Consider the following 25,197-nt stretch of genomic DNA (forward strand, 5'->3'; position numbering starts at 1 on the left):
CCCCCCCCCCCCCCCCCAGGAAGCGCAGCCTTCACTCCGCGGACCCCTCGCCATGAACTCGGTGCCGGCGACCGTGTCCTCGGTCCCCGGCGTCGCCGCCGGCGGGGACCCGGAGCTGCTGGGGCCCGTGTCGGTGCTGTTCGCGGCGCTGCTGGGCCGCCTGCTGGAGGTGACGGCGGGCCTCGGGTCGGGACGGGGCGCGCAGTCGCCCATGGCAGCTCCCGCTCGCCCCCCTGAGCACCCGAGGGTCCCGGGTGACGGTGCCTGGGCACCTTGCGGGTGCCGCCACCTCCTACTTCGGGGAGCGCTGCAGGGCCCCGAGCCCCCGGCCCAGGCCAGCGGCCCCAGCTGTGCGACCCCCTCCTCCCCGGCATCGGCTGAAGCGGAGCAGAGAACCCGGGCAGGGGAGCGCATCGCATCTCTGCGGCTTTTTCTTTTTTCTTTGGTCATTGCTGGGGCTACCTCAGTCTTTTATTATTATTATTATTATTATTTTTAGTTTTTAAAAAAATCTTTATTTACTTATTGGATAAACACAGCCAGACATTGAGAGGGGAGGTGATTATAGAGAGGGAGAGAGAGAGAGAGAGAGAGAGAGAGACAGAGAGACTCCCGCAGCCCTGCTTCACCACTCGTGCACTCGTGAAGCTTTCCCCCTGCAGGTGGGGGCCTGGTACTCGAACCTGGCTCCTTGCGCAGGGTAACATGTGCGCTCACCCAGGCGCGCCACCACCCACCCCTTTCCCTCCCACTTTTTTTTTTTTTTTTTTTTTGCCTCCAGGCTTATTGCCGGGGTCGAATCCACTGCTCCTGGAGGCTATCTTTTCCATTTTGTTGCCCTGGCTTATTGTTGTTGTTATTGTTGTTGCTGTCGTTGTTGGATAGGACAGAGAGCAATGGAGAGAGGAGGGGAAGACGGGGAGAGAAAGACAAGACACCTGCAGACCTGCTTCACCTGCCGGTGGGGGATCTTCACGTGGGTCCTTGGCTTTGTGCCACGTGCGCTTAACCCGCTGAGCTACCGCCCGCCCTGGGTGACTTTTTCTTTCTGCATTCCCCACTGAATTAAGGAGATGCTGGTTCACAAAACCATCGCTGTCATAGGGGTGCAGTTTTTTTTCTTTTTAATTTCCTTATTGGGGGATTAATGTTTTACATTCAACAGTAAATATAATAATTTATACATGCATAATATTTCTCAGTTTTCCACATAACAATGCAACCCCCACTAGGTCCTCTGTCATCCTTTTTGGACCTGTACTCTTTCCCCCACCCACCCCAAGGGGTGCAGTTTGACATTTCCTCAGGACACGCGCCACCTACCACCTGTTGTCTGTGGTCACCTTGTTACCTAAGCCAAGTCGGGTCCAGAGGGAACAGCACGAAATGTGGTAGGGCTCAGTGCAAAGCGGAAGTAGGCTTAAAGACAGGTAAACCCATAAAGCTTGAAAACACTCCAGATCATGAAATAGGAAGCTGCCAGTATTCAGTGTTTACTGAGGCAGTGAAAACTTGAGATTCTTGAGGAGCTGGTTGCTGATGGTTAATTTAGAACTTCTGGCAGTCGGGCTACTGGTAGCACAGCGGCTTAAGTGCACGTGGGGCAAAGCGCAAGGACCAGCTTAAGGATCCTAGTTGAGCCCCCGGCTCGGAGCCGCTTTACAAGCGGTGAAGCAGGTCTGCAGGTGACTGTCTTTCTCTCCCCCTCTCTGTCTTCCCCGCCTCTCTCCATTCCTTTCAGTCCTGTCCAATCACAACAACAATAATACAACTACAACAAGGACAACAAAAGGGAATAAATAAATATTAAAAAAAAACACTTGTGGATGGTCTATTTTTTAAAACTTATTAATTGTATAGAGACACAGGGAGGGGGGATAGGGAAAGAGACAGACACCTGCAGCCCTGCTCCACCGCTGTGAAGCCCCGGCCCCCCCCACCCCCCAATGGGCTGTTTCTACTGCTTGAAGTTAGAGTTCTTTTAAGCCTTCTGATGATTTCTAATATTTACATTTTAGCTAATGGCTACCTTGTCTGACGACGACCAGCTTGGACCTGACATTTATGGACTGCCGTGGAAACCTGTGTTTATCACTGCTTTCTTGGGGATTGCTTCATTTGTCATTTTCTTCTGGAAAACTATTCTTGCTGTGAGTAAACCAGGTTATACCTTGATTCGTGGCTCTAAGGGGTATTTTATCACCAGTAGACATGTTGCCTCTTTGTCAGCTACTAACACGAACACAAGTTAGTGTTCGTGATCCACGCTAACCTTGTGAGATTCATTTTAAACTTTGATGATGAAAAGCTTAAGTAAACAGGACAACACATGTATAGTCTCAGTTGGAAAAACTTCAACGTGTAGATCATTTATGCCAGAACCTAAACATTACTGCTGGTATAATTGGCAGTTCTTTAAGAAAGTTGGTTTTTTTTTTTTTTTTTTTAAGTATTTATTTGATAGGATCAGAGAAATTAAGGAGAGGTGGTAGGGGGAGAGAAAGAGACCTGTAGCACGGCTGCATCACTAGTGAAGCTTCTTCCCTGCAGCTGGGGGCTGGGGGCTTCAAGCTGGTGCCTGTGTGTCGTAACGTGTGCGCTCAACCAGCTGATCCATTGCCTGTCTCCTTAGAGCTATCCTGAACAGCAGCTTAACCTGTATCAGAATGGCTACATCTTTTCTCTTTATTTGCTTTTTCTTCTTCTTTTTTAAAATAGGATAGAAATGGAGAGAGGAGGGGGATATAGGTAGGGGGAGGGAAGCAGCACTCATGCAGGTGGGGACCGGCACCTTGAACCTTGGTCCTTGTGCTTGGTAACCTGTGCACTCAAACAGGTGCAGCACCTCCCACTCCCTAAAAATGCCATATCTTTCTATGCTGTATTACCACATCTTGTGATCTATGCTAAGTAGCCAATTATGTGTAAAAATATTTCACTAGGTTATTCATTGGAGCAGTTTTTATAAGAGCTGAGAAATGTCACAAGCTAGGGAACTCTGAAGTTATGGAATGGATCCTTTTTTTTTTTTTTTTTAAATATGGCATTGCACTTGTAGCTGACTTTTTAATATTTATTTGTTCCCTTTTATTGCCCTTGTTGTTTTATTGTTGTAGTTATTATTGATGTCATTGTTGAATAGGACAGAGAGAAATGGAGAGAGGAGGGGAAGACAGAGAAGGGGAGAGAAAGACAGACACCTGCAGACCTGCTTCACCGCTTAAGAAGCCCCCCCCCCGGAGTCGGGCGGTAGCGCAGCGGGTTAAGCGCACGTGGCGCAAAACGCAAGGACTGGCGTAAGGTTCCCGGTTCGAACCCCCGGCTCCCCACCTGCAAGGGAGTTGCTTCACAGGCGGTGATGCAGGTCTGTAGGTGTCTATCTTTCTCTCCCCCTCTCTGTCTTCCCCTCCTCTCTCCATTTCTCTCTCTCCTAGCCAACAACAATGATGACATCAATAACCACAGCAATGTTAAACAACAAGGGCAACAAAAGGGAAAATAAATAAATATTAAAAAAAAAGAAAAAAAAAAAGAAGCGACCCCCCTGCAGGTGGGGAGCTGGGGGCTCGAACTGGGATCGTTACTGGTTCTTGAGCTTGACGCCACATGTGCTTAACCACTGCGCTACCACCGACCCCCAGAATGGGTTCTTGACAAGGGGCTGGGCGGTGGCTCACCCAGTCGATGGCGTATGTCACTGTGCGCCGGGACTACGGTGGGAAGCTTCACGGGCAGTGGAACAGTGCTGTGACCGAATGTGTTTCTCTCCTTGCCTCGCCCTTCCCCTCATCTTCTGTCTCCATCCAGAATAAATTAGTAAAATCTTTTTTAAAAAGACTTGTAAAAAAGGTTGACAGTTTCTAAAATCTACATATTTCAAAGATGTTGAGACAGAGAAACTGCTCATAGTACAATGTCAGTTCCAAAAACAGAAACTTGGACTTTAGAGTGTAGAGAAACTGAGTATGTTATAAGTAATGTATGTACATCCGCACAGAAGCAACGCTGCTAAAAAGTAGACAGAGTGGGAAAAGCATTTGTTCGTGGGGATTTTTTTCAGTCTTTTCCCCTATTGCAAATCCAGCTTATATAATATGTAAAGACACCCTGTGGTTTTTTTTTTTTTTTTGTCTGTTGTGTGTACCTGTAGTTGCTTGTAGTGATACTGCATGTCTTTGTTTCATAGGTAAGTAACATAATTGTATGTGATATGTTACATAAATTAGTGTGTGCAAATGAACTTTGCAGATGAAACATTTATGGTTTCATTTGAAGTAAAACAGTTAAAGTGTCCAGAAGGGTTAGATGTAGTTTTCTGTAACTGTGATTTTTTTCCCCTGATTTTTTAATTTTATGAAACAAATTGCTAGTAGTGTTTTCTCACACAAATGAGTGAGTATAAATCTTTTTTTTTTTTTTTAATAGACCACGACTCAGCTCTGTCATGTGAACCTTCAGCACCTCAGCTTCCCTTAGTGTGGTGGGGGCAGGGCTTGAACCTGGGGTACATAGATACCAGGGAGCCAAGTGAGCTATGTGCTGGTCCTCTTCCTTTCTTTCTTTAATTTTTTTCTTTTTTAAGATTTTTACTTCTGTGAGAGAGGAGATAGCAGAGCTCTGCATATGGTGGTGCTTGGGATTGAACCTTTCACCTCTGGGCCTCAGGCATGAAAGTCTAGTGCTCTGCCACTTTGCTATCTTCCCCCCACCCTAAGTTTGAGGGAGTGTTGTATATTTGTGTATTCTGTTTTGTTTTGTTTGCCCACCAAGGTTACCACTGAGGTTTAGTGACACTGGGGCTTAGTACCTGCACGATGATGTCACTGTTCTCATCAGTCAATTCCTCCCCCCTCTTCTTTCTTTTTTATGATAGAGACAGAAGTTGAATGGGAGAGATGGGAGAGAGAGAGAGAGGGAGAGAAAGAGAAGAGAAGAGAAAAAGATACCTGTAGGGAGTTGGGCGGTAGCGCACCAGATGAAGCGCACCAGATGAAGTGCACGTGGCGCAAAGCGCAAGGACCGGCATAAGGATCCTGGTTCGAGCTCCTGCCTCCCCACCTGCAGGGGAGTCGCTTCACAGGCGGTGAAGCAGGTCTGCAGGTGTCTAGCTTTCTCTCCCCCTCTCTGTCTTCCCCTCCTCTCTCCCATTTCTCTCTGTCCTATCCAACAACGACCACAACAATAATAACTACAACAGTACAACAAGGGCAACAAAAGGGAATAAATAAATAGTAAAAAAAAACAAAAACAAAAACAAGATACCTGTAGCACTGCTTTACTGCTCCTGAAGCTTCTGCCCTGCAAGTGGGACCTGGAACTTGATTGAACCCAGGTCCTTGCACGTGGTAATGTGTGTGCCCTGCCAGCTGTGCCACCATGTGGCCCCCTTGAGTTGTGTTTTAGGCTTTTTTTTTTTTTTTAATTTATGGACTGTTAAACCATGCCAGATCCTTCTGTACCCCATGAATAATTTTGATCCATATGTTCAGATGGGTTAATGTTAGGGAAAGATAACCAGAGGGCTGCAAACTTCCAATGCCATCAGGACCCAGAGAGAGAGGAAGGATATTCAGAAACAGCAATAGGTGTAGCAGTAGGTGGTGTGACTTAGGAAGGAAGGAAGAGAAGGCAGGACTTAAGAAAAAAATGGGCCAAAAGATAGATAGCAGACAGTTATAGAGATAATAGTCAGCTCATCTCTGTGACCTTGGGAGAACCACTGCATTTCCCAGTGAAGGGGATGAGGACACAGACTGTGGTGGTAGAAATGGTGTGGAGTTATACCCCTGCTATCTCATAATGTTGTAAATCCATAGTAAATCACTGATAACATTAAATTGTGTCAGACCAGTATTCCATAGTACTATTTGTTGTGTTTACATCTGTAATACTTCTGTTAATAAAATATTTTGACATTAGATTTATTTTTTTCTTCTTTTAGGTAAAGAGTAAAATATATCAAGGTAAACATTTTGTTATTTCTACTATTCCCTCAGTATTGGTGTTGGATATAAGTTTTGTGTAAACTCAATAGTAGGGATATTGACTTCTGACAGTCTTGTGGGCTTGTGAACTCCCAAATGTTTTGCTGCTTCTCAGGTGACAAAACAGAGCTTTGGTCAGAGGGATTGTGGGTGTTGGGAGAAGATAGTTCCCTTAACTTGGGGCAGATTGACTTTGAATGCTGATGTTGCGTATAAGTAGCGTAGTCTAATAACTTTATCAATACAGTAAATATTTAAATAGATGGCTTACAGAAGAGAGATGTAAGTCAGTGTACCTGCATCTTCCCAGTTGTTTATCTTTGTAAATGACTTTTGAAGTGATCGTATTTGGTAAGAATGAAATGAAAGATGAGGCCCGAGTTCAATCCCTAGCACCACATGTATCAGAGAAAGTTCTGTTTCTCTCTCAAAAACTGTTTTTATAATTTTTTAAATTTATTTGTTTTCGGTTGAGACAGACAGACATTGAAAGCGAAAGAGACACACTTGCAACACTGTTGGCCAGTTCATGAAGCATTCCCCCTGTGCACATGGGCTAGGTGCTTGAGCCTGGGTCTTTGCTCACTTACAGGTGGAACTTGAAGAACACAGGGCTAGAAAGGGGGACACAAGGTGACACTTGGGATGAGTAAGGTGTATTGCACCAAAGTAAAAGACTCTGGGAGGGAGGGGTTGAGAGGGGTGAGAAGTGTCTTGGCATCTTCATTTATGGTGATGGAAAAGATCCGAAGTTGGGAGTGAGTGTTCTGCAAATACCTGCTCCAGGGAGACAAGAAGCTGCACCCATGTCAAGTAAGCCCTTTACTCCCCAATAAAACAGGAAGGAACGGAGGGAGCGAGGGAGGGAACATTGAGCTAAAATATTCTGTTAGACTTCCTGTCTCTGCTATTGATTGGAGGCCTGGTGGAATAGTTCACTTGGGTAGCGCACTGCTTTGCCATGTGCAGGACCCAGGCTGGAGCCCAGCCCCACTGCACTGTCAGTGCTGTGGTCTCTTCCTCTTCCTCTCTCTCTCTGCCTCTGTATCTCTATCTTAAAAAAAAGAAATGAGAATAAAAAGAAAAAGAAAAAAAAGTAAAATGAAAGAAGACAAATTGGGATCTCACAGTAAGAAGTCATGTTTGGGGGGGGCTGAGGAGATAGCATGATGGTTCTGTGAAAGATTTTCATGCCTGACGTTCTGAGGTCCCAGTTCCCCAGGTTTCATCCCAGCACCACCACAAGCCAGAGATGAATAGTGCTCTGGTCAGTATCTCCTTCTCCCCCCCTCAATTAAAAATAAGTAAATAAAATATAAAAATAAGAAAGAGGTTAAATTTTTCATAAAATTTTATTGCATTTTATACTTTATTGCTACCAACTATAGACTGATCTTTATCTCTTTTGTTTATTTTTGGGGCTTCACTGTTACGGATGAGTTTTTCAGACAGAAACAGAGAGAAAGGTAAAGAGAAACCATAGCACACAAACGTCCTTCAGTGTTGTGGGTGCCAGTCTTGAACTTGGGTCAAAGCAAACATGACAAAGCAGCACATTGTCAAAGTGTTTTTGTTTTTGTTTTTTGTTTTTGTTACTTTTCCTCCTAGAGCACTGACCAGCTCTGGCTTATGGTGATGAACCTGGGACCTCCAAGCCTCAGACATGAGAGGCTCTTTACATGACCACAATGCTGTCTTCCCAACCCACTAGATTGGTTTTTAAAGATACAATAATAATTACATTTGAGTTCTTTTTCCCCACAATACCAAACATACCTGTGCTACTAGTATATTTTTCCCCACAATACCAAACACACAATACCAAACATACCTGTGCTACTAGTATATTGAATGATTCTTATTTTATTTTATTTAGTGGCTAACTAACATTAAGGATTTTCCCCTTTTTTTAGTCACTGAACAGCAAATTTCCGAGAAGGTCAAGAATATCATGAAAGAAAATGCTGAACTTCAGAAAAAATTGTTAAATTATGAACAGAAGGTATAGTTACTCTTTCAGTTCCCTCATTTGACTTACATTTTCTTCTTAGAGTTGAGTCATGATAGTGTTTTTTAAGAAATACCTTTAAACGTTCATTTCTTGTAAACCCACCATTCTACAGCAGTCATCATATGTGTAAATAGCAGAGAAGTTTTCATCTTTAAGGACTCACCTCTTCAGAGAGGTCTGATGCACCGCAGCTTATGCTTCTAATTCTCAAATACTGTATTTCACATAGATGAAGGAGTCAAAGAAGCACATCCAAGAAGCCAAGAAGCAAAACTTGATTCTTTCTGATAGCGCAGTACATTCTAAGGTACAGGAAAAAAAAAAAAAAAAAAAAACTCACATTTTGAGATCATGTTCTAGAGGCAAAGAAGAGCAATGAGTAATCAATATCTCTCTGTAGGATAAAATGAAAAAGCTTGAAGAATGTAATGAAGCCCTGGGTGACACGACTAAGAAACTGCGTGATATGTTAGCATCTGAGAGAGAACAGAATGCAAAGAATCAGGAGTTGGTAAGAATTTTGTTGTTAAAACAGTGCAGCCCTATAGGTGGTGTGGTGATTGTGGCGTTAGGCTCTCAGATACAAGGTCCCAAGTTCAAGCCCGACCATCACATGTGGCAGAGTGATGCCTTGATTCTCTCTTTCCATACTAGTAAACAAAGGATACTAATAATAGTAATGATAATTTTGCTGTTGACTATAACTGTTACCTGACTTTAGGAGATTGAAATGATGTGAACTCTGTATTGTTTCCATGCTACAACTAGAGTCTGATTGAGAATCAGAATCAGACCCTAACCTATGCTCATTTTTGTAGAATTTTAAATGTTAGTACCGTAAGTTACTGATTTTATAGTAATAAAGGTATTTCTGTCTTCAGCCCTGGGGAATTTCTTGATTGCTTTATTCTGCCCTTTGGAACTTCATAGAGCAACTGAGAAGACATATATATATAGCCCAGTTACACAGAGTATTGATTTTGTTTGATTTTGCCTAGTTTTCTTTGTTTTTTAGAGGGCTACAGGGCAGTTTCAGAATGGGCATAAATGGTGCAGAGGTGGGAGGGGCTCTCTCCTCGCACTCCCCCACCCTCTGGCTGCTGTGCTCTTCGGGAGGGAGGCACTGAGCACAGCTCACAGTCCAGGGGTGGAGACTGTCCTCCACCTCCTTGAGGACGGCATTGCTTCATAAATACTGGGATTTCTATGTATGTGGGAATTATCTATTGACTTTCAAGTCTGTCCATTTTCAACTTGGGTAAGAGAGATTTTGACGTGATCTCAGGGACTTTTTTCCACTCACTCGAAAGTTTACTCATTCCCTCTACACCTTTTGTCTGGTTATCTCTGCCACTTTTTTTTTTTTGGCCACAGCCAGGAAGGTTATGGGTGCTATGAAATATTTTTCAGTTAATTCTGTTTTCACTTTAAATTTTGAACTTTTCTCCTAGACCAAAACAAGATTGCCTCCTCTTACCTGGCACAAAGGGAATGGATTTAGGGTATCTTTTGTTAATGTTCCTTCATCGTTTTTTTTTCCCTTTAAATCTATTTACTTAAGAAAGAGAGCCTCACTCTGGTATGTGTGATGCCTGGGGTCAAACTGGGGGCATCATGCTAAAGAATCCAGTACTTAATCCACTGTGCCACCTCCCTAACTATCACCACTACTTTTTTGAGTATGTCCCAGTACTTCTGTTAAAATCCTAACAAAATTTTGTGTTCTCTTTCCACATGACCAGATACTGGAAAATAAGAAATCCATAGAAAAGTTAAAAGATGTTATTTTAATGAATGCTTCAGAATTATCAGAGGTAAAGTTTTTTATAATTGATACAATATCAACATTGTTTTTATTGAGGAACAAACTTTTGATGCATGCTAAAATATATACAAAGACTAATAAATACTTAGGGTTGTCTAATTGTGAAAATATATTTGCTTTTCTTTGAATTAACTAGTAGGATTGTTTTGCATAGGTTCAAATTGCCCTGAATGAGGCTAAACTTAGTGAAGAGAAGGTGAAGTCTGAATGTCAACGGGTTCAAGAAGAAAATGCAAAGCTGAAGAAGAAGAAAGAACAGGTAAGAAACAGTTAATGTTACAGATCATATGAACGAGAGATGACCCAGTGTCATTAGCCTCTTAAAGATCTTCTGAGACCTGGGTTGTTTTTTTCCTTGTTTGCCACTAGGGGTATCTCTTGGGGTTCTGTGCCTGTGATTTCACTCTTCTGGGAGTGTGTGTATGTGTTTGTGTTTGTGTGTGTGTGTGTGTGTGTGTGTGTGTGTAGAAGGAGAAAGACACAGAAAGAGAGACATAGGAGAGACGCCACAGCATTGTTCTGCTGCTCGACTGCTTGTTCGGGCTCTACCACGCAGGTGCTCCCATAAACCCCTTTCCTTAGACACAGTAACGTCTGTGCTCTATTTATGTCCTTCTCTGAGATTTTTTTTTTTTTAATTTATTTATTTTTTTTATTTAAGAAAGGATTAATTAACAAAACCATAGGGTAGGAGGGGTACAACTCCACACAATTCCCACCGCCCAATCTCCATATCCCACCCCCTCCCCCGATAGCTTTCCCATTCTCTATCCCTCTGGGAGCATGGACCCAGGGTCATTGAGGGTTGCAGAAGGTAGAAGGTCTGGCTTCTGTAATTGAGATTTTTTTTTTTTTTAAAGGTTAAGGAAAAATGTATCCAGGATTCTGTTCTTAACACAGCAGAGTTGAGATTATATAAGATTGGAGGCATCTGTATGTTCCCCATTTATTCAATGGTTTCTTCCCTTCTGTACAGTTTCTTGTAGCTACCAGTGCTACAGCTTTCTCATGTGAGACACTGAACAATTATTAAATAACTCCCAGGGGCATTCTGTGGCTACTTAAATCTAAGAATCAGGTCTATATAGTCTTTTCTTTGGATAGTTATGCTTCGCTCATCAAGGGAATGTTACCTGATTTGGAATCTAGACGTATGAGTAGTGAGCTGTGCCCTTCTTTTTGTTTCTATTAGAAGTGAATGATTTGAATTTACTGGGGTTTCCTTAAGTTGAGAAAACCAGGTCCACTTGCTCGAGAGATTTCCTGTTTTTACTGCTACTCTGAGAGTAGCAAACACTGTCCTGTCTCCCTCAGCCAAGTGCAGTCAAAGAGAATATCTCCTTACTTCTCTGTCTCATTTATATCATTCTTATGTCCTAGTACAAGGCACCGAACTTTTGACAATTTAGTGTCTTTTCAGTTGCAGCAAGAAATCAAAGACTGGAGCAAATCACATTCAAAGCTCAGTGAGCAAATCAAATTATTTGAGAAGTCTCAGAAAGATTTGGAAACAACTCTCACTCACAAAGATGATAATATTGATGTAAGTTAATTCTCTTGCATGTTTGCTTAGTGTTTTATGGATTCTTGTGAAACCTGCTTGGTTAAAATTAAGAGGTCCTTTGTAATAAAACCCACTGGCTTATTTTCTAGGCTTTGAACAATTGCATTACCCAGCTGAATCGGCTAGACTGTGAGTCTGATCCTGGGACTGAGAATACTGGAGGAAAAGAGTCGGATGAACTAGCAAATGGCCAAGTCGGAGGTAAGAGCCGCCTTCCAGAGGGAGGACCTCTTTCTGCTCCCCCATCTTTAGTGAACCCACACCACCGTCCAGTGGATGCAGTTTCCCAGAATGTGGGCACTTGTAGATAGGTGTGCGTGCGCACGAGGCAGAGGTGCCCGCTAGGCTGAGAGAGCTGTGTTGAGCGCTGACTCTGCTTTCCTGTCCTGTTGATGGCAGGACGTGTGCACTCAAACGCTGCAGCATCCACTACATCCTAATACCTGAACGCTATTCAGTGGGAGAAAGTTGTTTCTCGGTGTGTGTTTCCTGGAGGTGACATCGGAATTTAATGCTCACCTCTGTAGCTCTGTGGGTACTGACCTTCAGCCGACTTCTAGAGCCTCGAGGTGTGGGACCATGAGCTGGAGAGACTGGAGGGGAGCAGTGCTCAGGGATGCAGAAAAGCCCTTTCCCAAGGTGGATGTTGCTTCCCTTGTGTGCTGGACCGCTTGTACTTGCAGGCGTGGGAGAGCGAAGGGGGAGCCCTTCTCTTGCTAAATCAAGTAGTTGGCCAGCTGGACTAGGTCTGAGAGCAAAGAATCACCTTTACCTCATGGTTCAATGATGACACGGCAAATGCTTTTATTGCATAAGCTGGGAATTCACTGTTTGAATTAAAGTGCAGTTCTTGTGGCTGGGGGGAATATAGCTCAATTGGTAGAGCATCAGGCTTGTAATCCTGGGGTTTGGGGTTCAAACCAGGGCTGCATTTACCAAGGTGGTGCTCTGGCTGCTCTGACTCGTGAGAAGCTGTGTCTTTCCTGTGTAACACATGAATCAGTCTGTTTTAAAAAAGTGTAATTTTTGTAGAAGTGTCCATATCACTCCTGTTGGTTAATTTTTTTTCTTTTTCTTTTGAGTATTTGAGTGGGACAATTGTCTAGTTTTTGCAAATGCAAGAAAATCAGAGTTAAACACGGAGGTGCAGGTGCCTGGCTGGTGACACCGTGGGAAGGCCCCAGGTTTCATAACCGACATCACCTGTGTCGGCGCTGTGCTTGCTCTGGCTCTTATCATTGATAAATTCAAAATCTTAGAGAAGGCAGAGAAAAAAGTCACCGGAACCCCCTTTGTTTTTTCAGGTAACCAGAGTGAGAAGATGAAAAATAAAATCAAGCAGATGATGGATATCTCTCGGGTACAAGCCTTTGTTTCATAAGGTACCACAAGTGCTCGTGGGTTCTTAGCAGGCTCACTTGTAAGAAGACTTTTCTCTTCTGTAACTTGTAGACACAAACCGCGATGTCTGTCGTTGAGGAGGATCTAAAGCTTTTACAGGCTAAACTCCGAGCCACCATGTCCACCAAGTGTAGCCTAGAAGGTAGGTTGCTTACCCTGAGGAATCCTTTGGAAAGACAGAGTGTGGCTTCTCTTTCTTGTTTCTCCCTCTGAGCCCCTCCCTTTCCAGCACATTCTCAGGTTCTTGTACGTGCACACACACACCGCACACACACACACCCCGCGCGCACACACACCACACATGCACACGCGCACGTGCACACGCACATGCACGCACACACACACACACCGCGCACACACCCACCACACACACGCACGCGCACACACCCCTCATGTTTTACCCTTTACAGACCAGATAAAGAAGTTGGAAGACGATCGAAACTCACTGCAGTCTGCCAAGGCGGGGCTGGAGGATGAGTGCAACACCCTGAGGCAGAAGGTGGAGATCCTGAATGAGCTCTACCAGCAGAAGGAGATGGTGCTGCAGAAGTAAGGCTGCCCCCTTGCTGTTGAGAGTGATGCCGCCATCTTGACCGAATGGCAGGTGTCCTATGTGACGCCTGTGGGGCAGTTAAAGGCCTAGGGTGGTGTTTTTAGCCCATAGAAAATATGTGGCTTCACCTCTAGCCAGTGGCCAGCCATTACGACTACTGAGAGTACTACAGTCCCTTCGGAGAACACCGTCTTTCTTGCCTTTGGGGCCTCCACAGGCACAGCCATTCGTAGTTTCCTCCCAGAGGTTAGGCGCCACTCATTGGCGGCCCTGAGTTCCGCTCAGGTTTTCCTAGGACCCAGGAGTCTGTTGGAAGCTCTGTCTCTCTTCATTACCTTCAGTGTGTGGATGAACTGTGGGGCAAAGTAGCTTCAGGGGCCAGACTTAAAATTCTGAGATTCCTTTTTCTACTGAGCTTCAGTTAATAATAGCCGAGCTCCCTGGTACCTTGATGCACCTTCTTTTATATTCTTGTGCAATGTTCTAAGTGCTCAGAGACTAACTCATTCACTACCGGATTCAAAATTTTCTTGGGATTTTTTTTTTTTTATTAACTTTATTTATTGGATAGAGACAGCCAGACATCTAGAGGGGAGGGGGAATAGAGAGGCAGAGAGAGACACCTGTGGCACTGCTTCACCACTCACAAAGCTTTCCCCCTGCATGTGGGGACTGAGGACGCAAAGCCGGGTTCTTGCACACTGTAATATGTGCGCTCAACCAGGTGCCTCTGCCTGGCCCCACTTCCCTATTCTTTATCCCTCTGGGAATATGGACCCAGGGCCATTATGGGTTGCAGAAGGTGGGAGGTCTGGCTTCTGTAACTGCTTCTCCACTGGACATGGAGTTGGCAGGTGGATCCACAACCCCAGCCTGTTTCTGTCTTACCCTAGTGGGGCAGGGCCCTGAGGAGGAGGGTTCCAGGATGCATTGATGAGGTCGTCTGTCCAGGGAGGTCGGGTTGGCATTAGGGTAGGGTCTGCAACTTGGTGGCACCTGCTCCGATTGTACTTTTCAGCACCATTTTGCCAGTTGATAGTTGAGTTATAATATTCCACCGTGGTTACTCTGTGTCCCTTCCTAATCTTGCTCTCCCTTGAAAATCCCCCAATCTTTTTTTTTTTTTTTTTTTTTGTGGAGAGTTGGCCAGGTCTCTGGTCTTTGTTCAGGACCCAATTTTCTTACATCTGTTCCTAAGCCCAAGTCAGAGTTTGTTCGTTGTCATCTTCATCTTTGATACATTAAACTGTGGACTCTGGTAGCGTGGATGGTACTTTGCCCGGACTTTATCTTGAGCTTTCCTCTTACGTATCATGACCACTCGTAAAGCGTCTGCTGAAGTCCTGCTTGGCTGAGTTTCAGGTTAAGTACATCATGAGTGATCTGTACAGGCAGAGAGGTATAGGGGTAATATCAGAGTCGTATTTTTAGGGCATTGTAATCTGTTTTTCTGGCTTGGCTTGGTATCATGGGCTTGAAGGTTATGGGAAGACAGCTTCTAGTAGAGTGTAATTCCCTGAGTATGAAAGTTGGATTATTTTTCTTTTTGGTAGAAATTGCCAATTCTGAGGTTTTCCTCTTTGATGTTTACCATTCTATGGAAGTAAGCATGATTGGTTCTCTAGATGTTGTGTGGAAATGTTCTGTGGTTAACTGCGCAGTTAGAAGATAAGTCACAAAAGACTTTTTAAAATTTTTTATTTATAAAAAGGAAACATTGACTAAACCATAGGAGAAGAGGGGTACAACTCCACACAGTTCCCACCACCATATGTCTGTATCCCCTCCCCTCCCCTGATAGCTTCCTATTCTTTATCCCTCTGGGAGCATGGACCCAGGGTCATTGTGGGGTGCAGAAGGTGGAAGGTCTGCTTCTGTAGTTGCTTCCCCGCTGAACATGGGTGTTGACAGGTCGATCCATACTCCCCATCTGCCTCTCTTTTTCCCTAGTGGGGCAGGGCTCTGGGGAAGCGGAGCTCCAGGACACATTGGTGGGGTTGTCTGTCCAGGGAAGTCTGGTCGGCATCATGCTAGCATCTGGAACCTGGTGGTTGAAAAGAGAGTTAACATACAAAGCCAAACAAATTGTTGACCAGTCATGGACCTAAAGGCTGGAATAGTGCAGATGAAGAGTTGGGGGGTAGTCCTCCATTTTGTAGATAGCAAGTAGGCATATTTTAGTTATATTCCAAAGAGTTTGTGGCTATACTAGTTTTTTTTTCTCCCCTGAGCCTGAAATCTGATATGCAGGTAGATCCAAGTTAATGTCTGGGGAGATGATGTCATGGCTGGGAAAAGGACCAGAAAGCTGGGTCAGGGAAGAGAGTTGCTCCCTAATATGGAAAAGGGGTATAAATATTGTTGACTGTAAACCCCATTGGTTTGATGTGATCTGGGGCCCATATTCAGCTTAGGAGCCTATGTGACCTCTGCATCCCTGTAGATCTGAGCTCACATTCTGTGGTCATGAGTAGGAACGTTCCATGCTGCCCCCACAAAACTCTTTGGCTGACTATGATTGTCATGGAATACCAATCTTGGGTTGAGAAACAGTATTCCATGATGGAAGCGAAGTGATTATAGGTCTCCCAGTGGTAGAAAGGAGAGAAGGAATGAGCAGCCTGGGAGGAGGTGGCACAGTGGATAAATTGTTGGACTCTCAAGTCTGGGACCTGAGTTTGATCACTAACATCACAGGATGCCAGACTGATTTTCTCTTTTTTTCCACCCCCATTTCCCTCTTATAAATAATTGATTTTAAGAGAAGCAGTGCCCTATTTTGTCCCAGTTATCTTACTTATATTAGGTTGATCATTGATGACTTCCCATATTGGAATTTTGTTGTTCAGCTTCAAGATTCAAATGACACTGCTCGTGTGTGTGTGTGTGTGTGTGTGTGTGTGTGTGTGTGTGTGTGTGTGTGTGTGTGTGTAAAATGTTGACTTCTTATACTGGCAACCAGGGAATAATGAGAAGTTAGGAAATGTAGGTGACTTGGCCTCAAGTCAGAAATTGATTTTCAGTCCTCCATGGCATATGTGCGATCCTCTCTGTGACTCTCCTTGTAGAATATGTATTTTAGAGAGGGTGGGAAATAAGATTTTATTTTACTTCATTTTATTTTTACCTCCAGGGTTATTCCTGGGGCTCGGTGCCTGCACCACGAATCCACTACTGCTGGAGACTATTTTTTCCCCTTTTGTTGCCTTTGTTTTATTTTTGTTGTGGTTATTATTGTTGTTGTTACTGATATCGTTGTTGTTGGATAGGACGGAGAGAAATGGAGAGAGGAGGGGAAGGCAGAGACGAGAGGAAGCCAGACACCTGCAGACCTGCTTCACCGCCTGTGAAGTGACCCCCTGCTGGTGGGGAGCCGGGGACTTGCACCAGGATCCTTAGGCCAGTTCTTGCATTTCACACCATGTGTGCTTAACCCGCTATGCTACCACCCGACTCCTGGAAATAAGATTTTATATTAGTTAATTAATTTTTTACCAGACACTGTTCAAGTCTGGCTTATGGTGGTACTGGAGATTGAACCTGGGACTTTTGGTGTCTCTGGCATCAAAATCTTTCTGTCTAATGACGCTTTCTCCCCAGTCCATGGGAAATAACATTTTTAGGTAATTAATTAGTTAATTTGATAGAAACAGAAAGAAATCAAGAGGGAAGTGAGAGATAACAGAAAAAAGAGAGGCACTTGCAGCAGTGCTCGACCACTTGAAGCTTTCCCCCTGCAGGTGGGCAGGGGCTTGAACCCTGGTCCTTGCACACTGTGACAAGGGCACTTAGTCAGGTGGGCCACGGCCCGGCCAGGGAAATAACATCTTGATAAAAAGAATATTCAAAGTGCTGGGGAGCAAGGGAAACACCTTTCACTTGACAACCGGTTCTACTCTTAGGAAGCTCAGTCAAGAAGAGTACGAGCGTCAAGAAAGAGAACAGCGGCTGACGGCGGCAGATGAGAAGGCGGTTTTGGCTGCAGAGGAAGTGAGAACCTACAAGTGAGTTCAGCTGTCAGGAGAGCGGGTCTCTGCTGCAGCCAGGCTGCCTTCGTGCACTGATTTTTTTTTTTTACTTTTTATAGAACAAGATAGCACAGAAATATGAATAGAGGAGATGAGACAGTTCAGAGAGGAGAAACAATAAATGTAGAAAAGAAAAAGTATTAGCAAAAGGTCCACTACACGCAGCGCTGCCTGCCTGGCCAGACTGAGGGCGTGGGATTCACGGCAGCAGCTCTGCGTGCGCGCTCTCTCGGGAAGTTTGTTATGTTACGTATCCAACACCCCGGGATTCCTCCACTTGGTAGAAGCAGCAGTCAGAGCTCTGGGGAACCTCCCCCACGGAGGGAAAGCCCGAGATCAGACCACTTGAGAGCACGCGGAAGCACAGTGAGGAAATGATGCTGACTCGGGAGCAGGTCGTTGGTACGGTTGTTTAAGGTGCCATTAGGGGGCTTTAACTAATGAAAGCGAGTATGATCCCAGGCGGAGAATTGAAGAAATGGAAGAAGAGCTCCTGAAAACAGAACGCTCCTTTAAAAACCAGGTACGGGCTACTGCAGAAGCCTTTTTGCTACCTCGCACGAGCTATGCTAGTAGAGCGGATCCCTGCAGATATTTACCTCTTCATCTGTTTTCTTCTTCAGATTGCTACTCATGAGAAGAAAGCTCATGAAAACTGGGTAGGAATTCGTTTTTCTCTCCTTTCTTCTCTCTCTCTCTGTGTGTGTGTGTGTGTGTGTGTGTGTGTAAGAGAGAGAGATCCCCCACAGCTACATGTGGCTCTTTTTCTCCCTAACAGCTCAAAGCGCGTGCGGCCGAGAGAGCCATGGCTGAGGAGAAGAGGGAGGCAGCCAACCTGAGACACAAGTGGGTGACCCTGACGCCCGAGTCAGCTGGTTTTGCTGGCGCCCAGTAAGGAGTCGCTTTTCTGTCTCATACTCACGTCCACCTCCCTCTGGGTCGCAGGCTGCTGGAGCTGACGCAGAAGATGGCGATGCTGCAGGAGGAACCTGTGATCGTCAAGCCGATGCCGGGAAGACCCAGCTCACAGAACCTTCCCCGAAGAGGTAGAGGGCGGTTCTCAGGGCAACGGTCTAGTTTCGGGAGTAGAAATGTACTTGTTAGAGTCTGCATGTACTAGTTTCCGAAGCCCTAACATGCTGCAAAGAAGAGAAGAAGAACGAGAAGCTTGCCTTGCGGTTTCACACATCACTGTCTTCCTTCCTCAGGCCCGCTGAGCCAGAACGGCTCTTTCGGTCCGTCTCCCGTGAGCGGCGAGTGCTCTCCTCCACTGGGCGCCGACCCGCCGCCGGCCAGGCCGCTGTCCGCCACGCTCGGCCGGAGAGAGACGCCCAGGAGCGAATTTGGTGAGCACTCACGGACCCGGCAGTAAACCCCTTTTACGGGAGAACTCCGTCGCAAACTGTGTTTTAGGATTTGAGTCTGTCCAGTGCACACAAGAGAATTCCTTAGCTGATCTTGAAAAGTCTGCTGCACGTTTTGTTTTAGAACAGAAAGCATTATCACCCACAGCACTGAGACGCAGATGAAACAAGTATACAGACCTGTTCGTGACCACGGGGCCCCTCACGTGTGCAGTTCTGCTGAGCACCCTCCTGACCTAATCTTTTAATTCTGCATGCTTAAAAAAAAAAAAAAAAAGGAGGAGGTAGATATTGGCGGTGGGAGGGAGGAAGGGATGGAGCGTGTGCAAGGGAGAGCTAGACAGACAGAGGAGAGAAGGAGGAGTACCAGCCACGGCATTCCCTTGCTGCTGTGTGTCCTGTTCTTTTGTGGGTCTGGGATTGAAGCGAGGGCTTCACACGCAGGAAGCCAGGTACTCTAGTTGTTGCGCTATCTCTTGGTCCTGAGTCTTTACCTTTACTTTTTTTAATGATCTGTTTACTTTTATGTATATATTTACTGATTGTCCCTTTTGTTGCCCTTATTTTATTGTTGTTGTAGTTATTATTGTTGTTGTTATTGATGTCATCGTTAGATGGGACAGAGAGAAATGGAGAGAGGAGGGGAAGACGGGGAGAGAGAAAGAGAGACACCTGCAGACCTGCTTCACCGCCCTGTGAAATGACTCCCCTGCAGGTGGGGAGCCGGAGACTCGGACTGGGATCCTTAACGCTGCTGGTCCTTGCGCTTGGCGCCACGTGCACATAACCCACTGTGCTACTGCCTGACTCCTGATTTGTTTGCTTATTAATGAACCAGATCATCACGTTGGCACATCTGATACCAGGGGTTGAACTTGGGGCCTCATGCTTAGAAACCCCAGTGTTCTAGCCACTGACTGGGTCACAGACGCCTTTACATTTGATCTGTATAGCACTGGGCCAGGACCTTATATGTAGGACTGCGCATGTGGTAATGTATGTACTAGACCAGTTGTGCCACCATGAATATTGTAAAAGTAACATTTTGCCACTTGGGCCTGATAAATAATTCACTGGGTAGGGTGCCTGTCTTGCAGTGTGCACAGCCCAGGCTTGAATCCTGGAACGGCGTCGGAGTTGCCCTGGCAGTAGAGTGATGTGGGGTCTCTCCCTCTGTGTCTTTCTCTGAATGAAAAAGCTGTGACTTGCATGTGCACAGGCCCGAGCCTTGCAAAGAAACAAAAACCCACAGCTTGGCGCGCACACATTCACTCTCATCAGCAGAGCACCAAATGCTGTGTCTGTTTCTAGTCACAGATGTGCTTGTAAAACTGGGTGAGAGTTGGACTGTGTGGTTACACATCATTACATAAATTGAAAACCATATCGAGCTGGGGAGATGGCATACTGGTTATGTGCAAAGACTTTCCTGCCTGAAGGTCCCAAGTTCATTGATCCCCCAGCACCTCTGTAAGCCAAGGCTGGGCAGTGCTCTAGGGTGTCTGTCTCTTCCACTCATGAAAATAGACTTTAAGGGGGTCAGGTGGTAACGCAGCAGGTTAAGTGCACATGGTGCAAAGCGCAAGGTTTCCGGTTCGAGCCCCTGGCTCCCCACCTGCAGGGGAGTCGCTTCACAGGCGGTGAAGCAGGTCTGCAGGTGTCTGTCTTTCTCTCCCCCTCTCTGTCTTCCCCTCCTCACTGTCCTATCTGGCAACAATGACATCAGTAACAACAATAATAATAATAACCACAATGATAAAAACAACCAGGGCAACCAAAAGGAAAATAAATAAAATATTGAAGTTTTTTTTAAAAAAAAATGTTAAAAAAGAATTAAAAAAAAATTGCCTCTAGAAGTCTAGCAGGCTTTGCAGTGCCCCGACGACTGAGCACTGGCAGCACGTGGGGGTACAGCTGCCCTTTCAGCCCAGCACTTACTTTCCTGCCCTAAGCCGCTACAGTTTGCTAGTGATACCGGGGTATTGGGATACCCATTTTTTTAATCTTTTTTTTTTCCCCTCCAGGGTTATTGCTGGGCTCGGTGCCTGCACCATGAACCCACTGATCCTGGAGGCCATTTTTTCCCCCTTTTTGTTGCCCTTGTAGCCTCATTGTGGTCATTATTATTAACATTGTTGATGTTGTTCGTTGTTGGATAGGACAGAGAGAAATGGAGAGAGGAGGGGAAGACAGAGAGGGGGAGAGAAAGACAGACACCTGCAGACCTGCTTCACTGCCTGTGAAGTGACTCCCCTGCAGGTGGGGATCCTCATGCCGGTCTCTGCGCTCTGCACCACATGCACTTAACCCACCGCGCCACCACCCGACCCTCCTTTTTTAATATTTTTATTTATTTTTCCTTTTGTTGCCCTTGTTTTATTGTCATTGTAGTTACTGTTTTTGTTATTTATGTCCTCATTGTTGGATAGGACAGAGAGAAATGGAGAGAGGAGGGGAAGACAGAGAGGGGGAAAGAATGATAGACACCTGCAGACCTGCTTCACTGCTTGTGAAGCGACTCCCCTGCAGGTCGGGGAGCTAGGGGGCTTGAACCGGGATCCTTAGGCCAGCCCTTGCGTTTTGCGCCACGCGCGCTTACCCCGCTGCGCTGCCGCCTGACTCCAATGGGATACCCATTTTTAATGTTCCTGCCTGGGTATAGTTGAGTTCTGACCTGGCCACAACTGGATTATTTCTTCTGAAAAGACTCCTCAGAAGACCTGTTACTTCTTCCTGAGGGCCTTCTGCCCAGTGCTCATCTGACGGGTCTTGGAAACACTGTGCCCCTGGCAGGGTCCTGAGTATGTCCAGAGTGTAAACTCTCGAGGGCCGTAGGCAGAGGGATTTTAATTCTTCCTCAAGGAGAGACGTGAGCGTAACTCTAAAGCCGTCCTCTGGCCTTCAGCAGATCCAGGATCCGGTGCAGCTCCCATGAACAACTCCGGAAGTGCTTCCCCCAGCAAGGGGCTGGACGAGGCCAAGGTAAGCTCTCCCACCCTTCACACCTGGACCTGGCTCCTTCCACACGTCTCTGGACCATGTCCTCTTTGCTTCGTCCATCCCGTGTGTGTGGGTTACGTTATATCGGTCCTGTCTCATTTATTTGTTTTTAAAAAGCAAACTGTTCCCCAAGAGTCTGAAGACCCTTCAGTTGCCAGCATTCCAGCTTTGGCTGAGCCCCCAGCAGCAGTAAGTACTGGGAGGTGGCAGGCTCCCCGGGCTTCTCCTTGCCTTGCTTCTGGAAAGGAGAGGTCAACACTGACCCGCTCGGCTGAGCCGCACAAGCAGCACTGACTTCCCCTTGCTTTGACACGGGAGAGTGCCACTGGGTGCTGCGATCTGACTGGTTGGTGGGCCGGCTGCTGTTTTCTTCTTGTTTTGTGAAGGTCAGGTGACTGACTAGCTGGAGCATCAGTTGTGACTGGTTAAAGCACGTGGGAAGTCCTCACTGTCTTTGGTGCTTTAATGTGTGTGTGCTCTGAAGCAAAATAACATAGAGCAGAACTCAATTATTTGGCTGGCTCAAAGTGTGCCGTTTTAGAATATCTCCAGTTGTACGCCAGGCAGACTCTTTGGAATAATCTGAAATCACAGATTGTCAGCAATAAGACGGTTTGCTGAGAGTGAGAACCCCTGAGCAGTGAAGAGGTAATCAGTCAGTCACCTGAAATCATGTCCACATGAAAGCACCGTCTTGCCGCCTGCATAGGCGTTAAAGCTGCTGAGGCCTCACACTCACAGTGCTTTTCTAGATTGAAACGTGTATTTCCTTATTGAGACTAGCTCGGGTTTCCAGAGAGCAGGACCAGTCAGTATCCTGCAGTGTTACTGGCGCGGGAAATCAACTCAGAGCTGTGCCTGTGTGTGACTGGGAAGCACGTCCTTGTTTCACAGCTTGGAGAAGACCTAGGACCCCTTTCAGTTAGAAGGTTTCGGAGCAGGGACTCCCTTGTCAGTGCGGAGGCTGCTTTGCGGCAGTGTGGACTGGGAGTCAGACCGGAGGTTGAGTTCTAGCTCGGCTTCATGTGCTGAGCAGTCTTCAGGAGGTCTCTTAGCAACTCTGTGCCCGTTTCTTTGTATTGCAAAAAGGAGGGAAAAAAAAGATGGCCGTACTTCATGATTTAGAGATTCGAGTGAAAAACCTAACAAAAATACTTGGAATTGTAGTTGTCACGTGTAGGGGAATGGGTTTCCCACCCCCTTCCCTGCTCTCCATCCGTGTGGAAATGACGAGCTCTTACAGTGGTGAGCGGCCCGGGTGGGTTAAGCACCACCTGTTGACATCCTTAGACAGCCCTCTTGCTGTCCCTTCCGTTTGTACATACGGGCCATACCCTTCCGGTGGCGCTGGTCCCTCCTGTGTTTCTAACCCGCCTAAGCTGTCGGTGGGACTGTGCGAGGTGGTGCTTTGTTGCTGTGGTGCTGCTGTTTGACAAGCATCTGACATCTGCTTCGTGAGTTCCAGCGTCCCTTGGTGTCGGTGCTTTCATCCTGTCGAGTGTGTCATCTCGTCAGGTGTTCGCCAACCATATTCGCCTCTGCCCTGCAGGTTCCTCTGGCTGTGAAAGGGCCCCCTCCTTTCCCAGGGGCGCCTCTCATGAGCTCCCACATGGGGGGCCCTCTGCCACCGCCCATCCGATACGGACCTCCACCTCAACTCTGCAGACCTTTTGGGCCTCCGCTTCCGCCACCGATTCCACCACCATTTGGTATGATGACTGAGCAGTGAAATTTGAGTATCTTTTCTCTGTGCAGTGAAAGGGCAAAGTTGGCTGAGTTCCCTTGGACTTTTCCTCGTGTAAAGTCCTTACACTTAAGGATGGGCAGCATTTCTCTCTGGTAGGCCAAGAAAAATACTTACAGGAAGCCCCCAACAGGACTGTTTACTGAAGATGGGGCGCTCCAACCCCGGCTCTTGCAGACAGAATGAGCAAGAGCTTGAGGTTCCCAGGACACGCACATTGTGATCATCACAGTGGAAACCCAGCCAGTGGGCCACAAGAGCAACAGAGGGAAGTGGGCTGCGGCCCTGGGAGTTAACTGAAGTAAGGTTACAGTGAGAGCAGGACTTGATGCTCCCTAGTGAACGTGCTGGGTGACCGTTAACGGTGGTCACGGCTGCTAGAAGCTGAACATCCTCGTTGTGGTGCAACTCTGATTCCGTCCTCTTTTCATGGTAGGATACTCAGTATTCCCAAGGGCAACCCAAGTTCCTGTGAGCAAGACGGCAGAAGCGTATGGTAGTGGGGAGGATGCAGGTGCTTTCTGGCTGGCGGCCCTGGCACGTGACTGCAGCCCCCGCCCAGCCTCCGCACACTGCAGTGAAGTGGGGCCCTCATGCGACCTGCAGGGTTGAGTCAGGCGGAACACACCCGTCCGTGCCCCTGTGAAGTCATGTTGCTATGCACCCGTCTTAACAGCTGCTTTCCTCCTCTCCCAGGCCCTGCCTTGCGCCCCCCACTGGGCATGAGAGAGTACGCACCACGTATGCCACCCGGAAAGCGGGACGTGCCGATTGACCCTCGAGAATTTATACCGGGACACGCGCCTTTTAGGCCCTTAGGCCCTCTTGGCCCAAGAGAGTACTATTTTCCTGGTCCCCGGCTACCACCTCCACCACACAGCCCCCAGGATTTCTTGCTTCCTCCCCACGGCCCCCAGGATCACCCACCGTTACCTGCTGCCAGAGACTTGCCACCACCTGGCTCCAGACCAGAGCCCCCTGCGGCTGCTCAGAGCGGCAACCAGGACTCCCCGCCGACTTTCAAACAGAGCCCTTAACTGTGACCCCAGACTGCGGAGACGGCCTGGACTGTGTGTTAAAGTTCTCACTGGCTTTAAAAATCTGAGAAGTTCAATTTAAGAGGTTCACTTTTAGAAACAAGCTGTACCAGAAATGTGCATTTTTGAGCCCAACCATTCAAAACTTTCATTTTCTCCTTTGAATAAAAATCACCTCCCAAGCTTGAGCCTTCTTACAACTTTGAAATGTGCAATAAAAAAATACCTGTGTGTTCATGTAGCACTAGTAACCGCTAAATGATCTAGAATATTATGCAAACTATGAACATTTCCTGTGGAAATGCTTGTTAAGAATGCTTATTTCCATTTACCAGCCTATTTTTGGTGTGTACCAGTCAGATGCACAGCAATGGTGTTTATAAGCTTGTTTTTTTAAAAATCTGGTCTCAAAGACTGTTACGCTACATATGTTTACTAAAAGACCACTAAACTTGAACGCCCCTCTTGCTGAAGTTCTTTGTAGTAATAGTTGATAAAAACCTGGTTATTAATATTTCCCAAGTGTCTCTTGAGTCCTTGTTTTCTCATGAGCCTTGTGCCACCTTGGAGAGCGGCAGCTCAGGTTTGCAGAACCGAAGACAGAGGGCGGCCTGGCTGCACAGTTGCCACTGATGTTGAAGGAATGTGGCAAAAAAGTGTCACTGTTCAAAGCATCATCTGAGGCT

General features: G+C 46.4%; 2 protein-coding genes across 3 annotated transcripts in view; one reads left to right on the forward strand and one right to left on the reverse strand.

The window, feature by feature from the left end:
- On the forward strand, positions 1–25,028 carry LOC103111974 (MIA SH3 domain ER export factor 3). Of its 2 annotated transcripts, XM_060178470.1 has the most exons (23): positions 1–169; positions 2,019–2,150; positions 5,942–5,963; positions 7,898–7,986; positions 8,225–8,302; positions 8,396–8,506; positions 9,738–9,809; positions 9,975–10,079; positions 11,241–11,363; positions 11,474–11,585; positions 12,689–12,744; positions 12,837–12,927; positions 13,196–13,334; positions 17,241–17,342; positions 17,829–17,889; positions 17,990–18,025; positions 18,145–18,212; positions 18,312–18,412; positions 18,575–18,712; positions 21,636–21,712; positions 21,848–21,919; positions 23,280–23,439; positions 24,171–25,028. In XM_060178470.1, exons 1-23 carry the CDS (start codon positions 53–55, stop codon positions 24,509–24,511), a joined length of 2,403 nt encoding a protein of 800 aa, XP_060034453.1. In that variant the 5' UTR covers positions 1–52; the 3' UTR covers positions 24,512–25,028. The 2 variants fall into 2 exon arrangements, with proteins under 2 accessions (XP_060034453.1, XP_060034454.1); XM_060178471.1 differs by lacking the exon at positions 21,848–21,919.
- The window catches only part of AIDA (axin interactor, dorsalization associated), a 40,278-nt gene continuing 30,100 nt past the window's right edge, over positions 15,020–25,197 (reverse strand). The window contains exons 11-12 of the transcript XR_009546299.1: positions 18,289–18,439; positions 15,020–15,382 (exon numbers count right to left, since the gene is read on the reverse strand). The gene's annotated coding sequence lies outside the window, so the exon portion shown is untranslated. The remainder of the gene's footprint in view (positions 15,383–18,288; positions 18,440–25,197) is intronic.

The sequence above is a fragment of the Erinaceus europaeus genome, chromosome 19 (assembly GCF_950295315.1).
Source record: "Erinaceus europaeus chromosome 19, mEriEur2.1, whole genome shotgun sequence".
Classification (NCBI taxonomy): Eukaryota; Metazoa; Chordata; class Mammalia; order Eulipotyphla; family Erinaceidae; genus Erinaceus; species Erinaceus europaeus.